The following is a 14,297-nucleotide window of genomic DNA, read 5'->3' on the forward strand; positions in this document are numbered from 1 at the left end:
TAATATGTCCAAATACATAAAATAAAATGTGATTTCCAATAAAACAAATACAATTTTCGGGTGAGAAAGGTGAAAAAAAATTAGTGCGAAAATTTTGATAATGCTAACAGATGTTTTTCTGTTAACCTACCGGTAGGTTAGGTTTTTCTTTTCCTGTCAATGGTGGAAAGCTTCTGAAGAGTCATGTGACGTACATACTAGCATCAATTTATTAAAAAAACTAACATCAAGAAGCAAGTTGGCTTTGTGTTATAAAAATATCAGAAGAGTAATAATTTCAAGGTTCTTTTTCTTTGGAATCTTGCTACATATCCATATTTCAAAGTATAAAATAATTTTTTCTTCAAAATAAACCATTGATGATAGCCATTACCCATTTTTTTTTTTTGCATCTAAAGTTGATTTGACTTGAAAGTTAATATTCACTAAGAAAGTTTTGTAAAAATTCTATCTACATTTCTTTCACACTCTGGAAAACAATTTCAAAACAACGGCTTGTGAATGCTGTATACCCATCTTTGCAAGATATTCATTGAACACTAATGGCTTATACTCTGGGGTTCACCTTTGTCTAGTAAAACAGAACTCAAGGTAAAATGTTGTACTACTGGTGTTCAAAGATAATAAACATCTTTGACTTTAACCACATGAGAATTTTGAAAATTAGAATATTTTCTCTACTGAAAACTTGTGGATGATACATATACACCACTCCCAAGCCTAGGGTGAAGTTATTAGATAAAAGAATGCAAACCAGTGAAGGTGGTGCCAGAGCAAAGAGGCCACAGAGAGAGGAAACTGGGTGGTAACTCACTGCAGTTCACGCTTGAACTCAGACTGCCTGGGTGCTGAAATCAGTAGAGTGTATCTTGGCCAGCAGTGACTTCGCATAGATGGACACTGGTGCTGCCAAGCGTTGCAAAGAAAAGATACAGAAAGGGTCGGGGCCTAATAGCGCTTCTCAGATATTTACTTGTAGATTTCACAGATTTCTTCACAAGGAAATTGGCAGCTGCTTCCAATATCCAAAAAATATATCACCACGTTACAGATTCAGTAAAGATTACCAAGAATATCACTTTAAAACTCAATTAACCTGTTTGTGTGCTCTCATGTGTGTGTGAGTCTGAAATACGTAATAGAAATATTTGCCACATACGCTGCTCAAAGGTATTACATAATTTCAGATAAACTGAGTAATATCTTTCCTTGCTACTCCAATTGATAACTATTGGTCTGGGTAGGGCCAAAGTTTAGAAGGAAACCTAACACTCTTCACTTATCACCAGGAGGACTATTTAGAGATATAGGTATCCCACCCAATAGACCAAGTTGAAGAGCAGGAACGATGTAGGGAAAAAGACCCGAGAATATGAGTCCAGTTCCAAAATATCTATGTGAATACGCCCTTTTCTCCAAGATCCTGATTTGCATTCTTCATAGCAGCAGAAGAAGCTCTGACAGTCTTTGCCATCCAGACACTCATAGACACAGGTATCTTCAAATTCCTGCCAGTACATGGAATTGTTTAAGGTAACCATTGCCGGTTCTGGTGGACTCATATCAAGGAGAGAATAGTTCTGCTGGCAACAAGAACAACACAAAAATCAACATGAGATGAATCAAGAACAGCCCGAGGTGAATCAAGCAATAAGTACAATTTATGTCTGTTCACTAAATAAAGATGACAGTGCCCGGCCCTATGCCCACCCCCATTCCTGATCTGAAGAGTTCAGTCTTTGCAAATCTAATGCGAGAAAAAGTACAATGCAGTTTGCAAATCTTGTATTTCTCGAGTTACTGATAAGGGAGAATAAGCGTATTTTCAAATGTGTATTTGCCATTTCAAGTCACTGTTCTGCTTACTACTCTTCTGATTTGGGTATATACACACATATATATATAATTCCTCAAATGTTAAAAAATACATATAATAAAGTGTGGAGTGGTAAAGTTCTCTTTTTTGTATTTATTAAACAATTTTTAAAAAAAGTGTATAGGGATGATGAGAGAATCTCCTTGTTCCATGCAATTCAGGTGAAAAATGAGTTTTCAATGTGTGGATACCAGACACCGCTTGTCCTCTCTAGACAGCCAAAATTTGTGTACATTTGGAATGTTTTGTTTTCTACTTCACAAGGTCTCCTCCTGATGTGGAAGTCAGTATGGCGGAGATAAGGAGACAGGACAATTTACAATCACACATAAATGAGAATAGTTTGTTTAAATATATTTGTAGCTGTGTGGAGTCAAACCACAGAGAAGCAGGTAGAGATGTAGAACATTCGGTAATACTATTGGTAGCCTTTGCGGACATCCTTTTAATTGGGAAGTGATTGTGTGTGTGGACCGACCTGAATCAAGATGTCCTCGTTCTACTGTGCGCAAGCCAATAGTCAGTCAGGAGCATCATGGTGCAGCTGTTTACTTTCATCTACAATTCTAGGCAATGGGCAGAAATTAAAACTTTCCTCTACCTTAGGTTGCAATGTGGATACATATCCTCCCTCTCCCTGAGAGGGTGTAAATATCACCTGAGGTTTGCTGGAAAAAAACAGATTCCTGACTCTACCACGGTAATTTATAGTATTGGTATCTTTCCAAAAAGCTCCAGTTGGAAAATATCTGCCTTTATTAAAAAATGGCACATGAGTTTTGACAATGTTCAACCAGATTGTCATCATTTTATTTCTTCAACCCTTTGTACCTGTGTAGGGTCACACAGAGAAGCGCAGCCATTACAGGCAGGCAGGCCCAGCAGAAAGAGCTGACTCAAAATGCATATCAGAAGCCTCTGCAGGGAAAGAGACAGCTCACTAGAGAGTCAGAGGGTGCTCAAGGATGTTCCAGGCTAAAAACAATAAGATATCTGGGACAAAAGAAAACTACACTTTTTAAAATGGATTCCGCAAATTTGTCAAGAAATATCAAACTGTGCCCTAAAGAGAGATTTTTTTTTTTTTTTTGGAGGAGGATTATTTTTTTACATCACTATGTTTTACTTTATATTTGGCAATTGTCCAAATGTTCTTTAGAGCAAAAAGGGAAAAAGATTATGGTCTATCGTCCAATCCAAAATTACGTCTTGTGCTTAGTTTTTATGTCCATTTACTCTTTTTTTTTAAGCCTCTTTATTGTAGTATAATTGTTTTATAATGTGTTTTGTTCCGCTGTATAAGAAAGTGAATCAGCTGTAGGTATACAGATATCACTATATACCCCCCTCTTGCGTCTGCCTATCACCCTCCCTATCCCACCCTTCTAGGTGGTCACACAACACCGAGCTGATCTCCCTGTGCTATGTGGCTGCTTCCCACTAGCTTTCTATTTTACAGTTGGTAGTGTATATATGTCAATGTTACTCTCACTTCGTCCCAGATTCCCCTTCTTCCTCCTCGTGTACTCAAGTCCATTCTCTAGGTCTGCGTCTTTATTCCTGCCCTGTCAGCTTTTGACATAATTCAACACCCATTTATGAAAAAACTCTCCAGAAAGTAGATGTAGAGGGAACTTCAACATAATAAAGTCCATATATGACAAACCCACAGCCAACATCATCCTCAATGGTGAAAAACTGAAAGCATTTCCTCTAAGATCGGGAACAAGAGAAATTTGCCTATTCACACTGCTGTTATACAACAGCGTTTTGGACGTTTTAGCCACGACAATTGGAGAATAAGAAAGAAAAGGATTCCGAAATCGAAAAGAAGCGGTAAAACTGTCACTGTTTGCAGAAGATATGATACAACACCTAGAGTACCCTAAAGACGCTACCAGAAAACTGCTAGAGCTAAGCATTGAGTATGGTAAAGGAACAGGATTCAAATTTAATGCACAGAAATCGCTTGCATTCCTATACACCAAAGACGAAATTCTGAAAGAGAAATTGAGGAAACCTTCCCATTTACTACTGCAACAAAAAGAATAAAATTCTAGGAATAAACTTTCCTAAGGAAACAAAAAAAATCTGCAGAATCTATGACACTGATGAACGCAATCAAAGACAACACAAACAAATAGAGAGATATATCATGTTTTTGTATCGGAAGAATGAACATTGTGAAAATATACTACCCAAAGTAATCTACCGGTTCAATGCAATCCCTATCAAACTACCCACGGCATTTTTCACAGAGCTAGTATTTAAAAATTCACAATTTGTATGGCAACACAAAAGACTACGAAGAGCCAAAGCAATCTTGAGAAAGAAAAACGGAGCTGGAGGAATCAGCGTCCCTGACTTCAGACATACTACAAAGCTACAGTAATCAAGACAGTATGTTACTGGCACAAAAACAAAACCAGACCAATGGAACAGTATAGAAAGCTCAAAAATGAACTCATGCCCACGTGGTCACCTTATCTTTGATAAAGGAGGCAAGAATATACAATGGAGAAAAGACAGCCTCTTCAATAAGTGGTGCTAGGAAAACTGGACAGCTACAAGTAAAAGAATGAAATTAAAACAATTCTTAACACCATACACAAAAATAAACTCAAACTCGATTATAGACCTAAATATAAGACTTGACACTATAAAATTCTTAGAGGAAAATAAAATAGACATTTTAATTAACGAGTCTCCAAAGTCATCTTCAGCCCAGCCTGGTTCTTTCCCAACTCACCTCTTTGTATATTGCAGCAATGTGATTTCCTCAGATCCGCTGTGCTTCCTGGCAGAAGGTAGTACCGCACACTCAAAGTGGACTAGCCTTGCATATGATGGGTTGGGAAAACGAGGCACAGGGTTGTTTGGACAACTTGCCCCAAAGCAATGTATGGTCATCAGTGGAGCCAGCTGCTGACACTCAAAGCCGAGAGGCTGCTCATCTCTGCTTTTCCTTTTTGGAGATATGGCCCCTGAACTAAACTAACATGTGGATCTTTAAGAATAAAGTTGAAGACATTATCATCCAACTCCCCCTTCCTCTTTCTTCTGAACTTTTGTTGAAGTTCTCTCTGTGTCTTTGCACATGGCCTGGAGCTCTTTTTTTCCGTGAATTGTTTTCCTATGTACTTTCTTCAGGGTCATTACACTTTCCGCTTAAGAAAAATAAATTCTTGTAGCTTCGTAGCTATTCCTTCTTTTGTCAGTGTCATTTCTACACCAATGATGTCAATATTTCTTTCTCCACTCCCAGCACTCTGGCTATGTGAAGGCTGAGAGTGGCGGAAGATATAATGTGCTCTCCAGCCTCAGTCTATTCGTTCTCATTTGTGTCTGTTATTCAGCATCACCCACTCCCACCCGTTCGCATTACCTTTCAGTGCGTTGTTATTTGGCAGCATTTGCTGGCCGAAACTATAGGTTCACTGGGTAAAAATAGCCTCACATTTTGTCAGAACTACAATGACACACACTTCAAGAGGATGGATAACTACACAGTCTCCTGATGAAAATTGGCTGAAATGCACTGAACATAAGGTGCTGATCAGCAGTTAGAAAACAACCTGTGGTGTATGTGTGGGCATAAATTATTCAGTCAATTTGTGAGTTCACATGTATAAAAGAATACAGTTATATGTAAAAATTGTAATCTGATAAAAGCGATAGCTCACATCAATGATTTAAAGACATATTTTTCAAATTTTCAATAAATTATTACATTGTCTTACACTCAAAATTCAAGCACATTAATAATTAATTAGAACAATTTTTTTTTAAAAAAACATCTCGGCGTCCTTTCAGTAGAATGGGTGTTGTGAGGATAAATGAGTTGATATATGCACTGGTGGAATGCATTTTGGCAAAACCTGTGCAATCTTTGGTCTAACCCTTCTGTTTCTAGGAATTTACACTAAGTAAACAATTAAGTATGTACAGAACTGTAATGATAAAAATATGTTTGAAAGTGAAACGGTGTGGATTAGCCCCGTGTCCTGCCAAGATTGTGCATCAATCATGAACATAGGATGCAATTATTAAAATGATCCTATAAATTAATATTTTGACGCAGAAATGTAATCATAATTATTTTTCTCTTACAGAAATATATACGCCATACATTTTTACCCAGGGGTGGGTAGAAGGAGTGATTCTTTTCCTTTTATTTTCCAAATTTTCTTAATTGGACATATTTTAAAGAATTAAATACATTTTTGAAGGGAGTACATGCATTATTCATTGGCTTCCAATGGGTGCATATGTAAACAATAATATCTTTCAATTGTAGTTTATTCAGAGTGCTCAGAAATATTTGCACTTGCAATACTATACGTACGGAGGGGGCTTGTAGGTTTATGCCTTCTTGAATCCATCTTGAGGAATCTGGATATAGTAACTACAAGGAAATCAGAAAAAGTATTTAGAAAACTACTATGGAAATCTGCAACACAAATCACTGGTAAATAGTAATTTTTAAGGTACGATTACATCAGTCCATGCCACTGGTAGGTGAAGCTGAAGAGTGCTTGAATGTCACATTCATATCTTCGGAATACCTGTGTATTTTTTAAAAAGACTTCTTAAACTATATCATGTTGTATAAGAGCTTATGAATAAGAATCATTTACCTCAAACTATCCTCCCACTACCCTTCCAGAAAATCGTTGCTACTGGATCTCACCGATGTCTTTTTCTTAGTGGTAGCTGGTTTTCTACAACTGGAATAGTAGTTGAGGGTAGCATACTCCATCAAAGCAGCAAAGACAAATAAGAAGCAAACGGTCACGAAGAGGTCCATGGCTGTCACATAGGAAACACGAGGCAAGGACTTCCTGGCTATGGTGCTGAGTGTGGTCATGGTCAGCACTGTGGTTATGCCTGCACAGGGGACACATACCAAGTTGTGAAAAGGACCACACAGAATCCCTCCATTCCAACACAGTGTTTAATTTTTATGTGACTACTTCTTGACATTGCATAAAGAGAATATATTTAAATGTAATTGTTTAATTTTGTGAACAATATTTCCATAAAATTATTATAGTCTTCACAGTAACATTAAAATATCTGAATTAAGTTGATATCTTTCAGTTTATTCAGTTATTCTCCTACTGTTTGACATTTTGCCTCTTAAATATATTTTTAATGAAGATACAGTTTGCAGTCCCCTATACGTTCCATCAATTCCTCATCTCACACTTTTCTTCTGCCCAGATAAACCATTTTCTCTCTTACTTCTCCTTCTTTATGCAATTTGTAAACTTTTTCTTGCAGACTCAGCTGATATACCACTTTTTCTGAGGCAAAAGGCTTTGCAGATCTGATAATATGTACAGCTTCATTATTCCCGTACCTTCTATGTACCTCACTTTTTTGCTTTTCACAGAGAATTGCATATGTCTTTGCAGTCTGTCTCCCTGAACAGACGACTGTGTGATCTTTAAGAGAAAGACCGTATCTTGCTCATCTTGCTTGCCTAGTCTAGGCATTTCAATAAATGCTTTGCATAAGTTTATTGATTCGTTGATTAATTAGTTAACTAATCACACTCGATTCAATCTGTTTCATATATGTCGGCCAACACTAAAGATTTAATCAAAGACTGTGGGGAAAAAATTAGGAGTCATACATGTGACGGATACTTTAGAAAGAAAAACAAGAAAAGGGAATGGAGTCTACTAAAATAAAGAGTGAAATGACTGGATGATTATCATGTGAAAAATTTAAGGCTATATCTAGCCCCTTGAAGAAGCCTCAGGAAATTAGAACATGCTAGAGCTGTCACACAGGGCACGGAGTGGTGACCTTGTCATGTCTACAGAATCTGTAGGTAAGTATTTTTCACTAAATTTTGGTATTTTTACCTAATTTCTTCAAAACTTTTTAAATCTCATTTTGGAACACCACTTGCAGTTGTGTTATACATCTTCATATAGTCGCAAAGACACGGAGGCTCTGTTCATTCTTTTGAACATTTCAATCCTCTCTTCTTCTGATTAGATAAATTTTATATGAGGGTCTTCAGTTATCCATGACCTTTTTCCCCCTGCCATTTTCAATCTACTCTTAAGCTCATCTAGTGATTTTTTTTCAATTCAACTATTATACATTTTATTCTAGAATTTCTTTTTAATATACTACATCGGCTCTATCCATCTGGTCATCTGGTAATTCATTATTTTCTTTTAAATCCTTGAACATTGTAATCATAGCGGCTTTAAAGCCCATGTCTGCTGATTCAACATCAGAGTTGCATTTTGATGACTTTTTTCTTTGATCGAATCACATTTACCTAATTCTTAGAAAGTCTAGTAATTTTTTACTGTATACACAATATTGTAAATGATACATTATAGAGAGCATTGACAGTTATCTTTTTAAAAAGAACGTTGAATGCTGTCTTATAATTGATTTACTGGTGGTTCTCTTTGATCTTGTCATAGGATGATTTAAGCTTTATCTAAAGTAGGCACAGCCATTCTACTGTCTTAACTAAATATCCTGGTGTTAATGACATTTCTTCACTCTTCTGGTCTGTAACTCTATTAACTGCAAACACTGTGTATTTCTAGTATCTTTGTCCTCTTAAATCCACAATGGCGACTCTTTGATAGGACTTTCATAGTCTCAAGTTGTGAGCTGATCATTAAAGTCATGCTCACTATGACACCCGAATTTCTAATTGTAAGGTCATAATCTCAAGAATAGTTACTAAATTTGTGCTATGCTTTTGCCAGCTGATTTACCAATTCTATCATGTATTTTCTGTTCAGCATGCAAAACTAATATTGGCAGAGGATACTAAAGGTTAATTTTGTTCAAAAAGTACTTTGTTGTTAAACAAAGATTTTTAAAAACCAACAGAAAATGTTCAATGTAATATAGGAGACTTTGTAAAGATTTTTCAATTTAAGCAGCTCCCTCTTTACTGAAAGAAATTTGAGGAGCGCCTCTATATTATACATTGCCTGTATTAATAAATCAAAATATAGAAAGTTAGGCAAAATTCCTATCATAAAAAAAAACATATAAAACATGTTGCACAATCCCAAAACCACTGAAATTTAATGTTTTATTAAGAGGACTTTGGATGCCAGAGAAAAATTCATGAAAAGAATTTTTAGATTATAGATAGATATGAAATATAGATAGAAAGATTATATAATCTTTTGATAATCTAAAAAGTTTATATCTAAAAAGAATGATCATTTTCTTGTTTGCTGGTAAAGTTGTTCTAGACAAGCAGAACTCCTGTTCAAAGACTAATTTTACTCATTTGTGTCATCAGTCCTCAAAGGTGGGTGATAATTTCTTTTTCCGTACACTGACATAATGAAAATTTTGAGTGTGGTAGTTCCAGAAAATGCCTACATTTTATGATGACATCATCTTTAGAGCACAGTGTCAGATGGTGCAGTTGATTTACTCTGAATCCCTAACCTCAACTTCTAAGGGAATTCTATCTCAGGAAGAACAGTCTAACTTGTCTAACTAAAAACAAGCATGAATGAAGTAGCTTTCAAATTAGATCAGGTACATTTGAGCTAGGCGTTTTATTGAAAGTGTTTTTATGAATACGTCTATGTTAAAATTAAAAAATGGTAGCACAGTTGTTTCGGAACTCACCTAATGCTGTTCTTGCTGGTGTAGCATCTTTTTTGATCCAAAATGATACCCAGGATAAAACCACAGTCAGTATACAAGGAATGTATGTTTGAATAGTGAAGTATCCCATTCTTCGACTCAATTCAAAATATATAGTCATGACAACATAATCACCTGTAATAAAGTATTGTCAAAATTAACACAACTGTTGTGTGTTAAAATAATTCAAAGGAATAATTTAATATAGCTTATTTTGTTAAATGAATAACGGATAAATTTATTCAAGTACAACTTTCATCAAACTGGGGAAAGAGTCAAAATTCTGGTGGTCTTAAAAAATTTTTATCATATCCATGGTCGTGTGAGGCGTTTTACTGTAAAGGCGCAAAAAGATACATATTAATTAGAGATACTAGATATGCGCATTTATTCCACAGCAGATCATTATCCAATGTTCAGCTGTATGTTGCATGCTTAAAATCAAGGGTAAGAAATAAAAATCTCAACCCTCAAGTAAATCCATTGTCATTTTGCTTTTTCAATAGTAACAGAGTTATACATAAACTTTCAAATCTAAACTCCTGTAACAAATTTATATTATTATTTTTGTATTATGAATTGAGGCTTATGGATCTTTATGTTTAATATTTTTATATTTATCTTATGCTTTCATGCCTAGGTACTTGGGCTGTGTCAAACCAGAAAAAAAGAAGAAATCCTTTTATGACATTCCACTCTATTCTTACTAAAGCAAAGACACAACATAAAAGAGTTGGGATCAATAGAGATAGATAGTTGGGCTCAATAGAGAAATTTCATAAGATTTCATGAGGGATTGAGAAAGGGTGCATGTTTAATACAACAAATATTTTATTCCAAAATCGTCTATATTCATGTCTTTTCTGAGTGACCTGCTGAAATTGTGTCTTCCCCCCTCCTCCAACTTGACTTCCATCCTTCAGCCTGCTGGATTCAACCTTCCGGCACCTAAAATTCATGATAATCAGAAGTGAACTATCATCATTTCTGTCACACCGATACCTTCTTTTAATTTAGGTCCTCCTTTCACGTATTCAAGTTGAGAACCCAGAAACCATCTCTGATTCATTTTCTCTTCTTCAATTCCTGCATCAAGTCCTCTTCCTACTTAGCCCAGGTACTATCATAGCCCCCAGCTTCTCGTCTAACAACCTTCTCCACTCCAGACCATTATATGTCCTGCCTCCAAAAGAATCTTTCTAGAACACAGTATCTTGCTACCACTGTAAATTGTCAAAACTTTATTATGGTCTAGTTGAGACCAAGGGTAGGCCACCCAAAAATGTGTCTCAATGGCATATTGATTATTTTGAATTAAAGTTAAGAAATGCCAACACAAAAGGGACACTCTGACCCTCCTCTCTGTCTCTGAAAGCAGGAAAAAAAATCTCTCATGTGAAAGGGGTACTCCCCGCATCTAGAGGTAAGACTTCCTATCACAAAGAAGCCTGTATAAACAAACCTTGTCACGGGTCAATTTTACTGTTAGTCCAGCCACAAGAACTCAAGAGGGGTAGGGGGGGAATTTCTCCTTCCCCGACAGTCTACACAATTCTGCATGAAATGCCCCTTGCCCCTATTTTCTTTGCACTCCTGGACTCCCCAGGTCCTCAGATTTGCCAAGATCCTTCCCCAATTGTTGCTGCATCACTTCCCTACTGCCTAGGATACTTCTCTTTTCCTATCACTTGCATCCAGATAGTTCCAAGTCAACTTTGAAACACAGCTTAGAAATCATTTAGTCCACCAGGAAGCACACCCTACCTGCTCCTAACAACTGCAATAAAGTTATTTCTATAATTACCGATAAAAACAATCTTGTCTTAAAAACAATAAATTAGTTTGGTTATAGAATATATGTCTTGTTTATCAATGTTACTTGGTAAGCAATTAACAGGTATTTGTTTAATGAAAAGATCATATTGAAAGCCCCATTTTTGCTTACAAATATTGACAGGGAGACCATATTAAGCCCGTATAAAATTATACCTCTCAATAAATTAGAATATTTATTGAGGGATGTGGTGTTCTGTTATAGCAATATTCAGGGTGGCTAATAGAACATCAATTTTGAGATCATTTCCCAAGAAACATTTAAAATTTTTAGCAAATTAGCATTACAGTATAAAGGAATCAGAATGATTAACCTGAAGCAATAAAAAAACCCACAAAAATATTTTTCTAATATGAAAGTCAAGTTGCATCATTTCCTTGGGAAATATTATTGAATTATGTGTGATATTTAAATGTTTATTAATTTACAGAAAACAAACAGTAGACAAAAAACAAAACCTAATAAATCGCTCTAACAGTTATGAACACAACCCAAGTGGAATATACAAAGAGTTGAATCATTTCTTCAACCACCATTGCCATTTCCTCAGTAAGATAAACAGAACGACAACTCCCGTGTAGGCCCATAATTCATTTTAGCAAATACATCCACTTTGCCCCAACCAGAAATGAACAGGGACCCCAAATATTGGGTTTGGAATATCCCTTTGTTTAACTCAGAAGTCTGCCTGAAAGTCCCACTGTCATGTGTGAAAGTGAGAACGGACTGTCAGGGCCACATTTTTGGAACCAGATGCTTTTTTTAAAAAAATAATTTCTTCTTTCTTTCTTCTTTCTGTCTTTCTTTTTCTTTCTTTCTTCCTTTCTTTCTCTTCTTTCTCTTTTTCTTTCTCTCTTCCTTTCTTTCTGTTCTTTCTTTCTCTTTTTTCTTTTCTCTCTTTCTTTCTTTTCTTTTTCTTTCCTTCTTTCATTTTTGGCTGTGTTGGGTCTTCATTGCTGCACGCATGCTTTCTCTAGTTGCAGCGAGCAGTTGCTACTTTCCATTGCAGTGCACGGACTTCTCATTGCGGTGTCTTCTCTTGTTGCGGAGCACTGCATCTAGGTGTGCGGGTTTCTGTAGTTGTGGCATGCAGGCTCAGTAATTGTAGATCAGGTTCTAGAGCACAGGCTCAGTAGTTGTGGACCACAGGCTTGGTTGCTCCACAGCATGTGGAATCTTCCTTGACCATGGCTCAAACCCGTGTCTCCTGCATTTGCAGGAGGATTCTTAACTATTGCACCACCAGGGAAGTCTTGGCTGTTGGTGAAAGAGAACGACAGAAAGTGGTTTCAGGGAACACCAGGTTTCCTATTTTCCAGCTTCGAGTTGGAGAAGCAGGGGGAGGAGGAATTGTGATTTCCAGCCAACTTGCCACTCATCCCAAATTGGAAGGAAGAGGCCACGGGGTTCTCATTCATATCATCATATTTTTCTATACTTACTTAATATGGTTATGTAAGCCTGAGGTAAAACATGTCTTCAGAGGAGGCAAAACCTCTTCCTTTGCTTCTGAAAACATGTGCAGGGAAAGTTTCTCAGGCCAGATACATTCGTAGCTACATTTGCTATTAGTTCTAGGACTCGATGAAAAAGAGATGTTGTTCTTTCTATGCGCTTCCCCTTCTGCAAATGTACACATACCTGCACAACCTCCATATATAAGCAAGCTCATGGTTCAGCCCTGGGATTTGTCTTCTATTTTATTTTCCAGAGGATGTCATCTAATTTCAGCGGTTTAAATAATATCAATGTCTCACACAGTCTTGGCCATTTTCTGGAACCACTGATATATCCTAATATCAACTCAATATGGTCACACAAATGTCTAAATGGCATTTCAAACCATGACTCCTTCTTCCCTTGTGTCCTACTCTGGAACAAGGGGCTCTGTCCATACTAGATCCAGATCAGCAACTGTCAACATTCAAACTTAAAACCTGAGTCACTCTTGATTCCTCTCTTCACATCACACTACATATTCAATCCACTAAAAAAAAAATTAAAATATATTCAGTTTCCAACCACACCTTACCAACAAATGCATGATATGACTATCCCACCTGATTATTACAATAGCTGCCCAATTTGCCACTCTGCAGACTATTATCCTTCCAGCAGCCAACGCAGTTCTTTTAAAATAGGGAGCATACTGAACCTTGGCCAAGTTCCATCGAGTAACTTCCCATCTCATTCAGATTTAGACTAATATCTTGGATTAGATAACAAAGTCCTCCATAGTTGGAGCTCCGTCTCTATTATTGACCCCCAACTCCTGCCACACTGACCCTCATGCTATTCCTCAAACACTCCAATTCTGTCCCTCTGCTCTTGCATTTCCAGTTCCCAGATCATTCTTCTCACAGATTTCTGTATTGCTTACCTTCTCACTACCTTCAGATTTTGCCCAAATAATATCTTATTAGATCCCTATTAGCCTGTATAAAATAAGAACGGTTTGCCACAAACTATAGAAATCCATTTTCTTCTTCTTTGTTTTATTTCTTTCTCTAGCTTTTATCACTATCAAGTGTATGAGATATGTTTATTTGTTTACCATCTATTTGCCTTGCCACCTACGGTGCAAGTTCCATGAGAACAAACACTGCCCCTTTGCTTTCTGAGATCGTGTACGCTCTCAATGAATTCTTATTGAATGAGCAATCAATCTTTTCACAATTGTGCATTGCCTGATTTTTCACTGAGCAGGATATGAGTGGGGATTTAAAAAAATCTTTGTAACACATAGGGCTAGGGCTAATGATTTAGAGTTTTCTTTCCCATGATTAGTAACAGCATGGATGATCTATAATTTTACTTATATGACAATTGTCTGTCCCATGGAACTGTACCTGTCTCTATGATGCATTCTTCAGCGTCACTTCCTCTCTCACTCTCAGTGTGGACCTTATTCAGTGGTGCTCCTCTAGACTGCTA

The 14,297-nt window shown here is 36.6% G+C and overlaps 1 protein-coding gene across 1 annotated transcript in view; it reads right to left on the bottom strand.

Moving 5' to 3' along the window:
- Positions 1–1,298: 1,298 nt before the first annotated feature.
- The window catches only part of GABRG3 (gamma-aminobutyric acid type A receptor subunit gamma3), a 552,571-nt gene continuing 539,572 nt past the window's right edge, over positions 1,299–14,297 (bottom strand). Inside the window, exons 7-10 of the mRNA XM_061181827.1 lie at positions 9,512–9,664; positions 6,567–6,763; positions 6,222–6,281; positions 1,299–1,580 (exon numbers count right to left, since the gene is read on the bottom strand). Coding sequence (XP_061037810.1) covers positions 1,299–1,580; positions 6,222–6,281; positions 6,567–6,763; positions 9,512–9,664 — 692 coding nt within the window. The remainder of the gene's footprint in view (positions 1,581–6,221; positions 6,282–6,566; positions 6,764–9,511; positions 9,665–14,297) is intronic.

This window comes from Eubalaena glacialis, chromosome 2, assembly GCF_028564815.1.
Source record: "Eubalaena glacialis isolate mEubGla1 chromosome 2, mEubGla1.1.hap2.+ XY, whole genome shotgun sequence".
In the NCBI taxonomy this organism is placed as follows: Eukaryota; Metazoa; Chordata; class Mammalia; order Artiodactyla; family Balaenidae; genus Eubalaena; species Eubalaena glacialis.